This window comes from Hemiscyllium ocellatum, chromosome 26 (assembly GCF_020745735.1).
Source record: "Hemiscyllium ocellatum isolate sHemOce1 chromosome 26, sHemOce1.pat.X.cur, whole genome shotgun sequence".
In the NCBI taxonomy this organism is placed as follows: domain Eukaryota; kingdom Metazoa; phylum Chordata; class Chondrichthyes; order Orectolobiformes; family Hemiscylliidae; genus Hemiscyllium; species Hemiscyllium ocellatum.
This window is the reverse complement of record NC_083426.1, coordinates 40,263,960-40,283,082: the sequence shown is the minus strand read 5'-3', so window position 1 is coordinate 40,283,082 and position 19,123 is coordinate 40,263,960. Positions and strand designations below refer to the sequence as shown.

Below are 19,123 nucleotides of genomic sequence, written 5' to 3'. Positions count from 1 at the left end.
GAGCATAGGTTTAGGGTGAGAGGGGAAAGATATAAAAGAGACCTACGGGGCAACTGTTTCACGCAGAGGGTGGTACGTGTAGGTAATGAGCTGCCAGAAGATGTGGTGGAGGCTGGTACAATTGCAACATTTAAGAGGCACTTGGATGGGTATATGAATAGGAAGGGTTTGGAGGGATATGGGCCAGGTGCTGGCAGGTGGGACTAGATTGGGTTGGGATATCTAGTCGGCATAGATGGGTTGGACCGAAGGGTCTGTTTCTGTGCTGTACATCTCTATGATTCTATGAGGTATATGAATAAGAAATGTTTAGAGGGATATGAGCCAAGTACAGGAGGTTGGACTAGTTTAGTTTGGGATTATGGTCAGTGTGGACTAGTTGGATTGAAGGATATGTTTCCATGCTGTATAACTCTATGACTACTGTAGAGTAATGCAGCAGCAAAAAAAGGAATATGGAAAGTATTCTGTAATAAGTTAGTTCAGGTGCTGATTAGGCATTTCCTTTTAAAGGGAAAGGGTAAAGCATCCAAACTAAATAGTCCTGAAAGATAGAAGAAATAAAATTGAAAATAAAACAAAAACACTAACAAACGTCATTTAATGACCAGAAAGTGCAAGAGGGAATTGACAAAGATAATATAAGAAGCAAAGAGAGAATTTGAGAAAAGTTTAGCAGGCAATATTAAATTGAATCTTAGAATGGTGACAGGACACATTTGTGTCATGTTTTCTGCAAGAGCAATTCACCAGATAAAATTCCCCTGCATTTTCCCTGTGGATCTACACATTGCTCCTCATCAGATAAAAGGATTCAATTCTCTTTTGAAAGTTATGATTTGATTTGCCTCCACCACTGCTCTCTCTCTCTCTCATTTGGTTTTGTGAAGATGCTAGAAGCAATTTTTAAAGGAAGAAATAGCAGGATATTTAGAAAAGCTAAACACCATCAAACTGAGTTAGCATAGTTTTATGAAAGTCAGATCATGTTTGACAAATTTTCCAGAGTATTGTGAGGATTTCTTTCAAGCAGAGTTTGGTTTCAATTCAATTTTTTTAAAAAAATCTGAAGTTAAGGGTCTAATGACTATGACACCAGATTTTGCTTATTCTGTATATGTTATTTTTCTATCCATAGAATGTTTACAAAACAGTTTGTCTTCTGACTGTTTAAATCCAAATTGAATTTGAATTTTGAAGGAGTACAGTTTAAGTTAATAAATTAGTCATCCTTTCTTTTCACTGCTCTTACGTATGCTACATTGAAATGATTTATTTCTGTTACTGATGAAACATGGGTGTGAATTGCTTTGTCTTGAGCATCACAGAGTCTGGCACATCGGTCATTTTGGTAGGTTTATCAGGATGCCTACAGCATCCAAAGTGGGTGTGTAGCTGCACTTTAAATATGGTGCCAATGGCATGAACAGCTCTCGGACCCAACCATGGTGAGCCTGTCCACCCCTCTGGTCATGTGATCCCACAGGAAAGGTGCTCACTTACATAATTAATGGAGGTGAAGAATGGATACTGCATGGGAAAAGCCACTGCGTGCCATGGTGGATTAGTACCATGAATTTGACTCAATAAAACTTTAAGGGAAAATTCTGCATAAAAGCATTGTGTTATGTTTCCATTAAACTCAATTCACAATGAAGCTTTTACAATTGTCAGAAATTTGACCATTTCATTCATTCTCTCTGGACAGCATTGGAACTCAGTGACCAGCAATGAAAAGACCACTATAGACATCAACAATTTATCTTGACATTCTACCTTAACATTGTTAAGCAACCCAATAGCAATTCACGAAGTAAAGTCAGACAAGATCTGACAGTGGAGATGCAAAGATAAGTGATCATCAAAAAAGTAGATTTTAAGGAGCATTTTACAAGAGAAAGTTGGATTTGTGAAGAGATTTGGGGGAGGGGTGGAGGTGAGTTGAAGAATTTAGTGTTTCAAAGACATCGCTGTTGACATTGGATGCACTTAAAATCAGGGCTACTCAAGAGGCCATAATTAAAGCAGGGCAGATATCACAAAGGGTGCCAGACTGGAGGAGATTACAGAGAGTGTGAAGGGTCATGCTCTGAAGGGATTTAAGTAAGAATGAAAGTCTAATATTGAGGTATTACCAGTCTGGAAGCAAGTGTCAATTGGTGGGTGAACAGAACTTGTTAAAGTTAGGATGGGAGCTGTTTTGGATGGTCTGAAGTTTATAGGGACTAGCCAGGATAAACTTTGGAATGGTCAAGTCTAAAGTAAGAAAGGTATAGACTAGGGTTTCAACAGCAGTAGTGCTGAGCTCTGATACCAGCTAAAATTGGAAACCGATGTTGCACACTGTCTGGTTCAAGCACATGTTATGTGCCAAGGAGAGATTGGAATAGCTGGCCAGAGAATAGAGTTAATGACCAAAAGCAATGCATTCAGTCTTCCTAATATTTTTGCAGAGAAAACATGTTTTGGGTCCAATGACCCTTTATTATGAAAGGGTGGTATATAGGGGCTGAGGGCAGTTAAAGGAGTGAGAGGATAGGTGGACATGGAGCCAAAGGGGGTGAAAGATAGTTAGACAAACAAGAAGATGGATAATAGCCAGTCAACAAGGAGAAAAGATGATAATGAGGATCATAAATAGGTGAAAATGGATCAGCTGTGCTGAGAATAGCTCATGTGATGATAAGACCTGGGGTGTAGGAGTAATTAAAGGATATGGAAGATCGTGTTCATCCCTAAAATGATCAAACTTAATATCAAAGGCTGCAGGGTCCCCAAGCAGACCATTATCTATCTCATTGTTAGTATTACACAAGTTACATAGAAGTAACTGCCAGAGGCTGTCCTTTCTGTTGAGCTTATGCTGATGCTGGCTTCCCATTCAACGCACCCTCCCTAATCCCACTTCCTTATCCTATTCATGCCTCATAGTCACAGAGTCAGAGTCAGAGAGAATGGAAGCAGACCGTTCCATCCAACCAGTCCATGCTGACCATAATCTCAAACTAAACTAGTCCCACCTACCTGCTCCTAGCCCATAGCCCTCCACACCTTTCTTATTCATGTATTTACCCAAGGGTATTTTAAATATTGTAGCTGTACCCACATCTACCAATTCCTCAGGAAAGTCCATTCTGCACATGAACCACCCTCTAAAAAGAATTGTCCCTCATGACTTTTTTTTTAAAAATCTCTTTCTGCTCTAGCCTTAAAAAAATGCCCTCTAGACTTGAAATGTTTTCTACTTTGTTCTTATTTTCTTTAAATATCATAAATAATTCAGCTACAAGAGGTCTGTAATTAATTATTCCATGCAGATGCTCTTAAATATACAACATAGGATATTACAGCACTGTAGAGGCCCTTCGGCCCTCAATGTTGCGCCGACCTGTCATAACATCTGAATTCTGGATCAGTGGTGCTGGAAGAGCACAGCAGTTCAGGCAGCATCCAACGAGCAGCGAAATCGACGTTTCGGGCAAAAGCCCTTCATCTCGTTGATTTTATACCAATCTGAAGCCCATCTAACCTACACTATTCCATGTACGTCATATGCTTGTCCAATGACGACTTAAATTGGCGAATCTACTACCGTTGCAGGCAAAGCATTCCATAACCTTACTGCTCTCGGAGTAAAGAAACTACCTCTGACATCTGTCCTATACCTATCACCCCTCAATTTAAAGCTATGCCCCCTTGTGCTCGCTGTCACCATTCTTGGAAAAAGGCTCTCCCTGTCCACCCTGTCTAACCCTCTGATTATCACGTATGTTTCTATTAAAGTTACCTCTCAACCTTCTTCTCTCTAATGAAAACAGCCTCAAGTCCCTCAGCCTTTCCTCATAAGACCTCGTGTGTGTGAATTGAGCTTTTAACCTTGCCACTATACTTCCACTACTAATTTAAATACATGTCCCTTGTGACCAACTCACTGACCACTTAATAACCATTATTTTTTTTCTAAAACCTTCTAGGGTGCGAGACAGTAATGATTTTCACTTCATGGCATTATTCTTGACCTTGCTTTGTCTTCAGGTTGAATTGCAAAAGAAAGGTCTGACATCTTACTGTCTGGAGTGGGAAAGGGGAGCAAGGAACTGCAACAGGAAATTAACTCAGACATCCGTGTACCTATTTCCCAGCTCTCTCAGTTGATAATGTAAGCAGGGTCGTGGAGACCAAAAAGACAATCAAATCCGGAAAACCGAATAATTATGAAACCAACCCTTTACATTCACCTCAATGGCCTTTATTGAAAGCAAGTTTAAATTGAGGTTCAAGAATGATTGTTGCTTGAAATTATGTTAGCTGTCATCACTCAGCTAAACTTTAAGGGTAGTTACAAATATGTCTTTTTAGTTCACCCTGTCCAAAGAGATCAAAGCTCGAATAATTAATCTTGAAGACATTCAGTGATGGAGTTCACACATCATGCTGGGATAGAACATTTCAAAGATTCACCACCCTCCAAATGAAGAAATATTTTCTCATGTGGCAGCACAGTAGCTTAGTGGTTAGTACTGCTGCCTCATAGCGCCAGGGACCCAGGTTCGATTCCAGCCTCAGGTGATTGTTCGTATGGAGTTTGCATATTCTCCCCGAATCTGTGCTGGTTTCCTCTGGGTGCTCCGGTTTCTTCCCACAATTCAAAGATGTGCAGGTCAGGTGAATTGGCCATGCTAAATTGCCCATAGTGTTAGGTAAAATAATCAGAGAGAAATGGGTCTGGGTGGGTTACTCTTCAGAGGGTCGGTGTGGACTTGTTGGGCCGTAGGGCCTGTTTCTGCACTGTAGGGAATCTGCTCTAATCTCAGTCCTAAATGATTGAATCTTAAATTGAGACTGTTCTGAGATTCTCAATTCCCAGCCATGGGAAATAATTTCTCAGTGTTTCTATACAGCATGACCCCATGGGCCTTGTCATAAGAAGTCTCATGTCAATGTTGTAAATGCCTGAAAGAGATTTAATGAACTTCAGAGGAACCTCAACTATCTGAAGGAGATCTCGAAGTCCCAATAGAAACATTACATCAAAGACATGTTTCCAGCAGCGATCACGTCTTTTGTTTACAATGATTAAACAGGCACCGTCTCCAAATGACTGACCTCCCGCCCTCTCTCCCCCCACACTTTCCCTGGAATTCTACAGAGGGGTGTATCCTAAACCCAACTTCCCCAGATAGTCTCTCCAACATTGTCCTGTACAGCAGAAAAGTTGCAGTAAAGGTTGTGTGTGTGGCTGTATTTGGAGACTTACCCCTCTTCTTGTTGGTGTCCAGGTCAGCTGCCCCAGAGAGGGGGCAGGAGCAGTGTGGGACGTGGGGGGTGGTGGTGGGGCGGGGGGGGGAGGTGCTGTGCTGGACTGGGATTGGAGAGGGGCAGTGCTGGGGATGGGGGCACAGGCAGGGGGAGGTGGGATGGGATTGGGGGTAGTGTTGGGGACGGTGGGGGGAGGGTGTTGGCTGGGTGGCGGGGGGGGGGGGGGGGGGAAGGTGGTGGTGGATCTTGCGCACTGTGTGCTGCTGCAGTTTCCTGAACGGGGAGCAGACTTTAAAAACTCTGAGCCCCAGAGGAAAGGCATTTAATTGATTAACCGAATAATCAATTATCCGAACGAAATCGTGTCCGCACATCTCGTTTGGATAATTGAGGTTCCCCTATATTGGATTTCATAGGAGCTGATTAAGGGATGCTGGGTCTGTGAGGTTTAAATTCACTACTGAACTATCTGCTCAGTTAAACAGCACAAAGAATACTGCATTTGGTCACAGACAGAGCCACAAGCACTTAAAGTGGGGATCAATATTTGACTCGGAGGAAGAACTAGATACCAGAACAATTTGGAAGGGGTGGTGCAGTCTTTCATTATCCCACCTACCCTTTTCCATAATGGTTGTTCCCACGGCCTCTATGCAAGTGGGAAAATGGTCCTGCTCCAGATTGCTGCCCAGTCACTATAATTAAGTGTGGCATTTGGCACACCACACACTTACAATAAGGTTGCACATTGTTACCCTTGCAACAGTCAAAAAGAATTGAAAGATGAGCTCAAACAAAAGCAAAGTATTGCATACGTTGGAAACCTGAAATAAGAACTGAAAATGCTGGAGCAACTCAGCAGGTCTAGCAATATCTGAAAAGAGAAACAGAATTCCAAAGAGAAGTCGTATTGAACTCAAACCATTGATTTGGTTTCTCTCTTGTGATGATGCTGTCATTTTAAAAAGATTATTTTGTCCTGGGTTTTTTTTGGAAGAGAAGTTGTAAAGGCAGAGGCACTGAAGTTGCTACTGGAGATGACCCAAGTCAGTAACTTAGGAAGTCTTTAGGGCTTTTTAAAAAATGTTGTAACAATGGAAGGGGAGTGGCCAGTTCTCAGAGATCAGGCTTTCTAGTTTTTTTTTAAAAAAGCTGTAACAGTCAGAAGCTGTTTGGATCCCAGGAGAGTTGGAGCTTCAGTAAAATGATTCCTAGCTGCTACTTTCCCTGAAATCTCTCTTGATGCTATTTCATCCTGGAGTGGAAAACCGCATGTAAAAATCGGTGTCTGATTTTACTTTTTTGCCACAGGGTGTGTTTATGGAATATTATTATATTGGAACAGTTAATTAGTAATAGTTACTATATGTATTATTCAGTTAAGTTTTCCAGTCATTAATTTGTTCTAAATTCCTTTCTTTTGTTTGCATTTTAACATTTTAATTTAGTATTTAAATAAAATGTGTTTTGCTTAGCATAGAGTAGTTTGACCAGTCACATGACATCTAGAACACACACTTTATATCTATCTTTAAGACAAGAAAAGTCAGATTCTAAGCTACCTTCTTAAAATATTTTGAGGCAGTCTAGCCTGGCCTGGTCCATAACACTCTGCACGAATATCGCCAGACCTGCTGAGTTTCTCGAACACTTTCTGTTTTTATTTCAACTGGAAGCTGCTGTGGTATCAATAATTTTGCACAATGGTTTGCACATGATGTGTTTGGAGACACAGAACATTCCAACATCAACTTTGTAATAGTGAATGATACAGTGGCTAAAATGTTACCGGCTGGGGGATGGGAGGGGCTTGGCAGCAGGCCAGTTAGAGCTGGGCCACAGAAGGATCTGCCATCAGCAATGGCTACACCACCCACCATAGTCCTGATTCTACCTCTAGAGGGTCCACCCTTTCAAAAACCATGGGATGGCTCTCTGGGCACTCGCACAAGTATTTTTTATGCCAATCCTTGAGGGTACCTCAACATAGAGGTGCCATCTCCCTCCACTTTAAGCCTCATCACTGGATACTTCAATTGTCCTGAATGCCATAGTGGAATCAGCCTTTTTGTCATGGTCCTGCTGTTCACTTGTGTGGCGAGGGACCTGCCTTTGGTTCCATTGGCAGCACTGACTGTATGTCAATGAAATGCCAGATTAAGATGTCAATCAAGCAATGAAGTATGCCGCACTGGTTGCATGTGCACCAGTTCCTCTCAGTGCAGCATGGATGCCAGAGGCTATTTAATACCCTGTCCATACCTCCTGGGCTCATTCTAACTCAGATCAAAGGGTACTTCCCGCCTCAGTCTGATGGGAATGCCTGAGCATCACACCTGACAGTTAGCATAAGTTGGAAAAACTGCTGATTCTAAGAAAAATGGTTCATCCTTCAACTCCAAAGGTCAGCTTGCTGAAGAGCCCATTATGATCAGAAAAAAGAAATAGCAGCAAAAGCTGCTAGAGAGGAACACTGACAATTGCTGCATTCCCAAAGCTGTTTGGATTAATCATAGGGATCGTACAAAGTTTTCAGATAAGTGTTCTCAAGCAATGGGATTTCAGTGAGTTATAAATGTGTAATGTGATCCAATAGAGGATAATATTTCTTTATTACCAATTAGTAGGAAATAATTAATATGAACAACTACCATGATCTGTAAGGATCAGAATGGAGATTCTGCTAGCTACTGGGCAACACTAATGATGGTCACCACCATCTTCAAGGGCAACTGGAGATGGGTAATAAATGTGGAGTTCTCCAATTTCAAATAACCTCCCTTCCCATCCTTTTCCAATCCCCCTCCTCCCTTTCATTCCACTTTCTGACTTGTCATTCCAGCCACCAACTGGATTCATTCCTCCCATCAACCAACCAGGCAGTACCATCTACCTGTTTTCACCTATCACTACCTCACTAGTCCACTCCAGTCCTCTTCTCTCCCCACCCAAAACCATCCCCATACCCCCTTTATCCGCAGTTCCCCTCACCTCGACCTCCAGTCCTGAAGAAGGGTTATACCCGAAACATTGACTGTTCCACCTCCTGATGCTGGCTGGTTTGCTGCATTCTTTCAACCTCCTGTTTGTCTACCTTGGATTCCAGCATCTGCACTTTTTTTGTCTCTAACTAGGCCTTGTCAGCGATGGCCATATCCATTGAATAAATTATTATTTTAAAAAAATGGTGGAGTAAGTAGCACTTTTGTGTGACTGCACTACTGACATTATAACCTAGACACCTGTGTAAACCAGTGTGGATGTGCTGATTTTGAAATGTCATGTTTGCTACATTTGGTTGACACATGCAAAGTGATGCCTTGAGAGTGGTCACCTTGTACTTACAGCAGGAAACCCCTGGTTTACAGAGGCCAGGCATGTTGGCATCGCCTTTTCCTGTTGCAGACGTTGTCTCATCAAGCAAAGCTCCTCTGTCCTGCTCCTGTTGACCTTTGCCATGGGCATCGCTGGTCTCCTCACTGTTGGGCATTTTGTCTGGGCTTTCCTCCTTTCGAAACAAGTCAGATAATTAATCTGTCAAAACAAGACATGTTTTTCAAAAGGTACTGGGAGAAAGTGAGGACTGCAGATGTTGGAGATCAGAGTCAAAGAGGGTGGCGCTGGAAAAGCACGGCCAGTCAGGCAACATCCGAGGAGCCAGAGAGTCAATGTTTTGAGCATATGCTCTTCGTCAGGAATGAGCATATGCTCGAAACATTGACTCTCCTTCTCCTCGGGTGCTGCCTGACCGGCCGTGCTTTTCCAACACCACACTTTACCTTTCAAGGTACTGCTGACCAACAGGATTTCTCTGACAATTGAGGGCACCTTTCCACTAGCCTCCATCTTTGGAATTGTCACCATTTGACTTTGGCATCAATCTATAAAGTGCTGACTCTGTGCTGGAAAACTCTTTTTTACAGTCAGTTTTCAAAACTGTAGAACCTTTGTGGTGTGGTATGCTCAGATCCAAGCTCATGCATTTACAGATGATTACCTGCTGTTGCTGAGACTCTGACAGCTATTAGTTCCAATAGTCTAGATACAGCACAGCTTAAACACCAGATTTGTTTTGGTAAATTGACAGGGAAGGGAACCTTAATTTGGAGAATAAAATTGGGCAGAGCATGAACATTGTCCCATTCCCTCATTTTTTTTTTATAAAAAGCAAGTGACTCTCAAAATGCTTATCATATTGACCAAAATTACTTTTCAAAGGAAAGCCTCCACCGTTTGTTCAGCATGCCCTAAGTAAAGGAGAGCAATTCACATTGTAACATGAAACTTAAGAACAGGCCATTCAGCCATGCAACCCGCTCCCTCTCTGCCCTATAATGCTTCTCCTTGCCAATTTCCAATGCTTCACCTTCTCTTTGCGAGTTACTACTTAGCCTTTTTTCTTTAAAATTCATCCATGAAATGTGGGCATCGTTGACTGGGCCTGTATTTATTGTTCATGCTGAGTTGTCCTTGAGAAGGTGGTGGTGAGCTGCTATCTTGAATGCATTCAGTCCGTGTGCTGTAGGTGGAGCCAGTATGATATGGGAAATCACTCCCTATCACCTTTGCAACTCCTTCCTGCCCTACATCCAGCTTACTATATGGACTATTATGGCACTGGCCATCTATTCAACTAGCCTCCAACCATTATGGTGAATCCAGTATGGGGAAGCCTCATCCCAACCTGGAAAAAAGGGCAGGGAGGACTTGACGGGAGGCAACAAATGAAACCACGAATACAACTCCTGAGTGACCTAGACCCGATTATGGTAGTAGGGAGAAGCAGGAAAGCGGAGATCAAACTGTAGTTGGATCAGCCAGGACCTGACTGGAATGGTGAAGACAGCTTAGTACTCCCATTGGCCCATTGCTGATTTCATTAGGATTGAAATTAGGTATCACTTCTACCACAAGAAATGTAGAACTTCCTTTTGCAAATGAGAACTGATGCTAGATCAATATGAGGTTATGGGATGGGGAGCAAAAAGCAGATAATTCACTGACAGATTAGCCATTTCAGACAGATTCAGGGGTTGGGTGACACGATTGCTGTTCTGATGGGGGATACAGTCAGTTAAAGTGCAGAGGGTGCCCGGGAGATTCTAACCTGGAACCCAGTCCCAGACCCTGGAATTCCACAGTGTTTGCAACAAACAACATCTGAGACAATTCCGCGCGTCAGGGACATGACGGCAAATCGCACACAGGCTTCGTGCCTCCTGCATTCACCAGCACCTATTGCTGCTAACAACCGCCTTCTGCAGTCAGTGTACACTGCTCGCGTTATCTCAGCACCGACACAGTGTGGAGCAAGCACGGGCAAGAGGGAGGGACACCAACAGACCTGTCTCAATCGAAATCCAAACACTTTCGGTTGCATCGATGGCAAGTCTGGCTTTCAAACCAAAATAAAGCTGAAGCACATCCCAGATATTCAACCGCGAGACGAATAAGCGCATAAATAGCGAAAATGAACTTGTAATACAACTTAACATTTCAAATCTGGAATGCAACCCTTTCCGGGACCATTTAACAAGAGTTGGGGATAAATCTGCAGTGCACACAATTAAATTTAACGCCCTCCTTCCGAAATTCGGGTTAAAAACAAACGTCAAGCAGTCGATCTGCTAACCTGTGGTGAAGAAATCTGTTGGAAAGTTTTGAAAAGAGAGTAAATGGAAGTTTTGTTTGTCCTTAAGCTGAACTACCTTACCTGTGAGATGACTGCTCGGAGTGTTTACACCCTATCACTCCCGCTTGTAACTTTAAACTGAGCCCTGCTACTCTGCAAACAGCACGGGAGGGCTCTATCAATACAAACTTATACATTTAGACACAGCGCTCCGCAGCGGGCATAAATTTTCATCATATTCCGATTGTAATTGTTTAAAGTGTGATATGTGCAAAGTTGCACGTGTTTCATTTGAATTATGGTATGATGATGTTTTCCGCAGCTCCTCTGTTACCCCTAATGAATGGTCCATTCCAATATTGAAACTAAACAGAGCGCTGGAGTTCCGCCCTTGCAGCCAGTTACAAAGTTGTACAGTCATTCAACAGCTCCGGAAATCCCTGTCAAAGATACATTTGTTGTCCTTCCACAGCTAAGGGGTTTACAAAATTCACCCGCTGTAATACGGAAAAGAAATTGCGTGGAGTCACAGATCTGGACAGTCCCGTTGTCACCCCTGAATCAAATCATAATTTAAAAATAAGCAATGTCTTACCATGGCAACCGAGGAAGTGACAACGAAGCGACGACAGCGAATTGGTGAGCCCATATCAGGGCAGGGATTGCACGAAAGCCTCACGCTGCGAAATGGGCAGCACAAACAGGAAAATGCCAGGAATATACAGCCCCTCCCGGCACCGTCAGTGGAGAGAGAGAAACAATTTCGAATCCAGTGCCCCTTCTTCAGAACTGATAGTTCCTGGGAAAAGGCTATATATAGGAAGATGGCACTTCAGATTTCTAGGACAATATTTAATTTTTAAACTTTATATACCGTATAAGTTGAAGGCATGGGTTGGGGGGTAGAGCCAGCGGATAGAAGAGAGAAAATAAAGTTAGGCAGACAAAGGGGTAGCTCATGCTAAACCAGGAAGAAACGCTGATAATGGGGACTACAAGTAGGTGAAAGTGGCTCAACTGTGCCGACTCACTCCATGAGATTGACAGGGCCTGAGGGATGGGTCAATAACATGGACAGTGTTCAGGTTATAAAATTATTGAAATAATCCGCAGGACCAACAGCAAATTCTGTTTTTGACTGAAATTATTGAACTCTATCTTGAGTCCTGAAGGCTGCAGATCCCCAGAAAATGAGATACTGTTTTTCCAGCTTGTGCTGAGCTTTGCTGGAGCACTGCAGCCTGTCAGAGACAAAGATGTTGGCCAGGGAAACACGGTGTTGTGTTGAAGTGGCAAGCAACTTCAGGGTCACCCTTACAAACACAAGGTGGGGGTTTCCTGATGAAGGGCTTATGCCCGAAACGTCGAATTTCCTATTCCTTGGATGCTGCCTAACCTGCTGTGCTTTAACCAGCAACACATTTTCAACTGTGATCTCCAGCATCTGCAGACCTCATTTTTTACCCGTTCTGCAAAGCAGTCAGCCAGTCTGTGTTTCTTCTTCCTCAATACAGAGGAGACCATATTGAATACAGCAGACTAGCCTTTAGGACTCAATGTCCAGCTGAAAATGTGTTGCTGGTTAAAGCACAGCAGGTTAGGCAGCATCTCAGGAATAGGGAATTCGATGTTTCAAGCATAAGCCCTTCATCAGGAATGAGAGAGAGTAGCCAAGCAGGCTAAGATAAAAGGTAGGGAGGAGGGACTTGGGGGAGGGGCGATGGAGGTGGGATAGGTGGAAGGAGGTCAAGGTGAGGGTGATAGGCCGGAGTGGGGTGGGGGCGGAGATGTCAGTAAGGAGATTGCAGGTTAGGAGGGCGGTGCTGAGTTGAGGGAACCGACTGAGACAAGGTGGGGGGAGGGGAAATGAGGAAACTGGAGAAATCTGAATTCATACCTTGTGGTTGGAGGGTTCCCAGGTGGAAGATGAGGCGCTCCTCCTCCAGCCGTCGTGTTGTTATGTTCTGCCGGTGGAGGGGTCCAAGGACCTGCATGTCCTCGGTGGAGTGGGAGGGAGAGTTAAAGTGTTGAGCCACGGGTGGTTGGGTTGGTTGGTCCGGGCGGCCCAGAGGTGTTCTCTGAAGCGTTCCGCAAGTAAGCGGCCTGTCTCCCCAATATAGAGGAGGCCACATCGGGTGCAGCGGATGCAATAGATGATGTGTGTGGAGGTACAGGTGAACTTGTGGCGGATATGGAAGGATCCCTTGGGGCCTTGGAGGGAAGTGAGTGTGGTGGTGTGGGCGCAAGTTTTACATTTCCTGCGGTTGCAGGGAAGGTGCCGGGGGTGGAGGTTGGGTTGGTGGGGGGTGTTCCCTCCCCTCCCCTATCAGCGTTCCGCAAGGACCACTCCCTTCGTGACTCCCTCGTCAGATTCACACCCCCCACCAACCCAACCTCCACCCCGGCACCTTCCCCTGCAACCGCAGGAAATGTAAAACTTGCGCCCATACCTCCACACTCACTTCCCTCTAAGGCCCCAAGGGATCCTTCCATATCCGCCACAAGTTCACCTGTACCTCCACACACATCATCTATTGCATCCGCAGCACCCGATGTGGCCTCCTCTATATTGGGGAGACAGGCCACTTACTTGCGGAACGCTTCAGAGAACACCTCTGGGCCGCCCGGACCAACCAACCCAACCACCCCGTGGCTCAACACTTTAACTCTCCCTCCCACTCCACCGAGGACATGCAGGTCCTTGGACTCCTCCACCGGCAGAACATAACAACACGACGGCTGGAGGAGGAGCGCCTCATCTTCCACCTGGGAACCCTCCAACCACAAGGTATGAATTCAGATTTCTCCAGTTTCCTCATTTCCCCTCCCCCCACCTTGTCTCAGTCGGTTCCCTCAACTCAGCACCGCCCTCCTAACCTGCAATCCTCTTCCTGACCTCTCCGCCCCCACCCCACTCCGGCCTATCACCCTCACCTTGACCTCCTTCCACCTATCCCACCTCCATCGCCCCTCCCCCAAGTCCCTCCTCCCTACCTTTTATCTTAGCCTGCTTGGCTACTCTCTCTCATTCCTGATGAAGTGCTTATGCTTGAAACATCGAATTCCCTATTCCTGAGATGCTGCCTAACCTGCTGTGCTTTAACCAGCAACACATTTTCAGCTGTGATCTCCAGCATCTGCAGACCTCATTTTTGACTCAATGTCCAGTTCAATCATTTTAAGGCCAGAACATCTCCTTCCATGTCCTTTGTCCATTCCCAACACCCTGAGTCCTGTCATGACATGGGCTGCTTCTTTTTATGTCAAAATTATACTTTATTCATTATATATAGTCACAAATGCTGTACGGTTCTGTACAATAGAGTATCAAGGAAACAAACACACATTGGAGTTTGACTCTATCCAAACAAAACAAAGGCATCTCTTATATATACAAGACATGCACTTGAGGTACTGGGATAGTCTGATAACAGAACAGACCCACATTTAATTTCAGTAGGAAGACCTCTGATGGTGGTCTTTCCCCACTGTGCCCTTAGAGGCAGCTGCCCCAAGCTTTTGTGTGTCCCTCAGTACGTAGTTCTGGAACTTGGAATGTGCCAATCTACAACACTTGTTGGAGGTAAGCTGCTTGTTCTGGAAGACCAACAAGTTTCGGGCAGACTAAAGAGTGTCTTTCACCGAGTTGATGGTCCTCCAGGCACAATCGATGTTTGTCTCGGTGTGCATCCCAAGGAACAGACCATAGGGCGTCACAAAGCTGCTCAGGATGAACCTTGACAAAAACCACTGCATCTTCCTTCAGACTTCATTTGCAAAGGCACATTCCAAAAGGAGATGTGCAACAGTCTCTACCCTTCCTGCCCCTGCAGCCGTTTCGAGGGCAGTGAGTGATGGTACAGACCAACCATATGTTCATGAAACATCTCACCACCAGCCAAGTGATGTCTTGGTGCTTGTTGGAAAGTCCTGGTGATGCAGCATTCTGCCAAATGACTTTGACAGTCTGCTCAGGGAACTACATGACAGGATCTACCCTCTCCTTTTCCCTCAGGGTCTTCAGGATGCTGTGTGCTGACCACTTCCTGATGAACTTGTGGTCAAAGGTGTTTATCTTTGCAAATTTCTCCGCAAAGGACAGGTGATATGGAACGGTCCAACTACTTGGTGCATTCTGTGGCAACAAGGCTAGTCCCATTCTTCCCAACACTGGTAAAACCTCAGTACGTAGTGACACTTTGTGTTTGTGTGTACTGTGGGTGACTGCACAACACATGGGCTGCTTTCAGCACAGCTAACCCCTTTCACTTACCCGTTGTCCTGACTAACAGCTTTTCACCCTCCATAGTTTAGTATTAACCATCCATTTGCCTAACTTTCTTTCCCTCTTAGCAAGTTTTGAGAAGATTTGTAGATTTCTATCCCTCTCTATAGATTTCGCCTCCACCTATTGGCTCACACCTTTCCCCCATCCCAACCCCTGTCTTCATCTGAAACCACTTTTTATTAACTGCTAGCAGTTCGGAAGAAGGGTATCTAGACTCAATGTGGTTACTCTGCTTTCTTCTCACATGTGCTGCCAGACCTGTTAAGTTTCTACAGTGATTTATTTTTTTTTGTTTCAGATCTCCAGTATTCACAGTTTTACTACAGAATTAATATCTGTCTAGTTAATTAAGTATTAGATTTATAGAGATGTACAGCACAGAAACAGACCATTCGGCCCAACTAGTCCATGCCGACCAAATATCCTAAATTAATCCAGTCCCTTTTACAGGCATTTAGCCCATACCCCTCTAAACATTTTTATTCATGTGCATTCAGATGCCTTTTAAATGTTACAATTGTACCAGTCTCCACCACTTCCCTCTGCAGCCCATTCCATACATGCACCACCTTCTGTGTTGAAACGTTGCCCCTTAGGTCCCTTTTAAATCTTTCCTCTCTCACCATAAACCAATGCCCTCTAGTTTTGAACTCCCCCACTCCGGGAAAAAGACCTTGACTAGTCAACCTATCCATGCCCTCATGATTTTATAAACCTCTATAAGGTCACACCTCAGCCTCCGACCCTCCAGGGAAAACAGCCCCAGCCTATTCAGCCTCTCCCTACAGCTTCAAGTTTCACTACATCCTTCCTATAGGAGGGAGACCAGAATATTCCAAAAGTGGCCTAACCAATGTCCTGTACAGCCGCAACATAACCTCCCGACTCCTATACTGAATGCTCTGTCCAAAGGAATGCATACTAAGAGCCTTCTTCACTATCCTATCTACTTGCGACTCTACTTTCAAGGAACTATGAACCTGCACTCCAAGGTCGCTTTGTTCAGCATTAAGTGTATAAGTCCTGCCCTGATTTGCCTTTCGAAAATACAACACCTCACATTTACCTAAATTAAACTCCATCTGCCACTCCTCGGCCCATTGGCCATCTGATCAAGGTCCCAATGTACTCTGAGGTAACCTTCTTCGCTGGATGCTACACCTCCAATTTTGATGTCATTTGTTCAATGTTCAGATGCTGATGAATTTCAAACACCCCATTTTGACAGACTTCTCCTGCCTGAACCCCTCTTTGGCTCCCTCTGATACAGGAAGGTGGAGAAAGTGAGGACTGCAAATGCAGATGCAGTCAGAGTCGAAAAGTGTGGTGCTGGAAAAGCACAGCAGGTCAGGCAGCTTCTGAGGAGCAGGAGAGCCAATATTTCAGGCTAAAGTCCTTCATCAGGAAAGTTCCCCTTCCACACTCTCTCAGATATTGGCCCTAGTGACAGTGAATTGAACCAGAGGCTTTGAAGTTTCTCAGAAATTTGCACCATTCTCGCAAGAGGTTTTGATAACAGGCACAGAAGCAGTGCGGGAATTTGATTCACAGCAAAAGACCTTTTTTTTAACACAAACTGTTTTCAAAAGCAAACTTTCTAAGAAATCTTCTCATTTGCACTCTCCCCTGATTGGAACTGGAATTCTAACCAAACATCATTGACCTGACAAGTTAACTCTACTTCTCTTCCTGTAGATGTTGTCAGAGCTGTCATTCTTCCCATACCTTGTCTTGTTTCAGAATTCCAACATCACTCCAATCTTTCACTCGAACAAGTGTAGAAGGAAAATCGGCCACTTTATGAAAAGACAGTAGTAAATAGGAAGAGGCCATTTATCCCCTTGCCCCTCGGCCATATAGTGGGATTACGGCTGATCCATTATTCCTGATCTCCTTTCTTGCCCTTTTCCCATTATCCTTGATTCCCTGACTGATTGAGAATCTTTATCAGCATTCAATATACACAAGGACTCTGCCCCCACAGCTTTCTGTGGCAAGGAGTTCCAAAGACTCACATTGCTCTGAAAGATGAAATTGCTTATTATTTCAATCTTAAATTGCTTCCTTTTATTCTGAGACTATGCTCTTTGGTCCTACACTCTCCTATGAGCAGAAACATCTTCTCAGCACTTATCCTGTCCAGCCCCTTCAGTTCATAAATGTAATACTGTCATTGAAATAACGAAACAGAGTGAGACAACAGGGAACGAAAGGCCAGTAAGCCTGACATCAGCTGACAGGAAAGTGTTGAAATCTTCTGTGCAATATCCATTTATAATTTAAGGATCTGTAATTAAGGCAGTCTTAACAATGCACTTAGAAAATCTCAGCTTGATCAGTGTTCAGATTGGATTATAAAGGGTAATTGTATCTGACAAATTTATTAGACTTTCTAAAGAATGCAACCAGGAAGGTGGATAAAGGGGAACTAATACATGTTATATACTTAACTCTTGAAAAGGCATTAGATAAAATGCAACAAAAATAAGAGCTTAATCATGAGGTCATATATTAGCATGGATAGAGGGCTGGTAAACAAGCAAGATGCACGAGAGGGGATAAACGGGAGATCTTCAATGTTGTCAGGCTGTAATTGCCTCAAGGGTCACTGTTGGGACTTCACCTATTTGTAACCTATACTGATGACTTGGGTGCAGAGTCTGAGTATAATGTATCTAAGTTTACTGATAATATAAATCTGGTGTGAATGCAAGCTGTGAGGAAGATAAAAGAAGTTATAAAGAGATATAGACAATTTAAGTGAACAACTGGGTGGCAGATGGAGTATAATGTGAGGTTCTTTATTTTAGTAGTAAGAATAGAAACAGAATAAGTTTTAAACAACAATAAACTTGCAAACATTGATGTTCAGTGTGGACATTGGGAAGATGTTTCTATCGGTAAGAGAGCCTAGGACCCTTAGAGTAATGGGAAGACCCTTTTAGAATGGAGACAAGGAGAAACGTCTTCAGCCAGAGAGTGGTGATTCTGTGGCAATCATTGCCTCGGAAGGCTGTGGAGGCTAGGTCATGGAGTATGTTTAAAACAGAGATAGATAGGTTCTTGGTTATCAAGGGGATGAAAGATTATGGGAAGAAAGAGGAAGAATAGGTTTGAAAAAATGAATGGCCTATTGAATGAACGGCAGAGCAAACTTGATTGGTTGAGTGGATTTTGGATTAGTGGTGCTGGAAGAGCACAGCAGTTCAGGCAGCATCCGAGGAGCAGTGTATGGCCTAATTTCTGCTCCGGTGTTTTATGGTCTCATGGTCCAGGGAAACGTGGGTGTTTTTCAATTCAAGGATGATATGTTGCAGGTTTCTGCCATGGGTCATGTGACTGCACAGGCTGATTTTCGACCCCAAGATCTTTGGGCATATGGAGCAGGGTGTCCCACCAGGAAGTGGGATCTAGAATGCAGGATTTGCTTCCTCTGCTGCTGCCACTCTGCTTGATCGTTAAAGTAGTTCAACATGACACAGTTTTGAAGGACAAGTTGTCCCCATTTGAATGACTGTAGCAAGCTTCTGTCAGTCTAACCCTAACCCTGTCAATGCAGCCGGGGATCACTTCAAGGATCACTTCAGAGGGTCTTTGAAACGTACAAGATTCTTAGGGGACTTGTGGAATCCTTTGTTGAGGCTGGGTCATTAAGTAACTTCAAGGCTGAGATAGATTTTTTTAATCAGTAATGGAATCAATGGTTCTGGGGAAAAAGAAAGGAAAGTGGAGTTGAGGTTTATTAGATTAGCCATGATCTCATTGAAAGGCAAAGTAGATTTAATTGGCTGAATGGTCTTCTTCTGCTGTTATGTCTTTTTTGTCTTATTGTCTTCACATCATTGCCACCAAGCCAGGGAACCAGCCTGATTCAGCAAAGATTGCAGAAGACCTCTTCATTGAGACAGAGAGTGATAGAGTATGAGTTTTTACACAATAGAAAC

General features: G+C 43.9%; 1 protein-coding gene across 5 annotated transcripts in view; it reads right to left on the bottom strand.

Moving 5' to 3' along the window:
* Positions 1-11,531, bottom strand: part of LOC132828426 (T-complex protein 11-like protein 1) — a 53,769-nt gene extending 42,238 nt beyond the window's left edge. For 2 of the 5 annotated variants that reach the window (XM_060845531.1, XM_060845535.1), the window contains exons 1-2: positions 11,487-11,531; positions 8,605-8,767 (exon numbers count right to left, since the gene is read on the bottom strand). In XM_060845531.1, the coding sequence (XP_060701514.1) occupies positions 8,605-8,767; positions 11,487-11,489 (166 nt within the window). In that variant the 5' untranslated portion in view covers positions 11,490-11,531. Of the gene's footprint in view, positions 1-8,593; positions 8,794-10,972; positions 11,059-11,486 lie in introns of those variants that run through there. The other 3 variants (XM_060845532.1, XM_060845533.1, XM_060845534.1) reach the window with 3 other exon arrangements.
* Between the last annotated feature and the right edge of the window lie 7,592 nt (positions 11,532-19,123).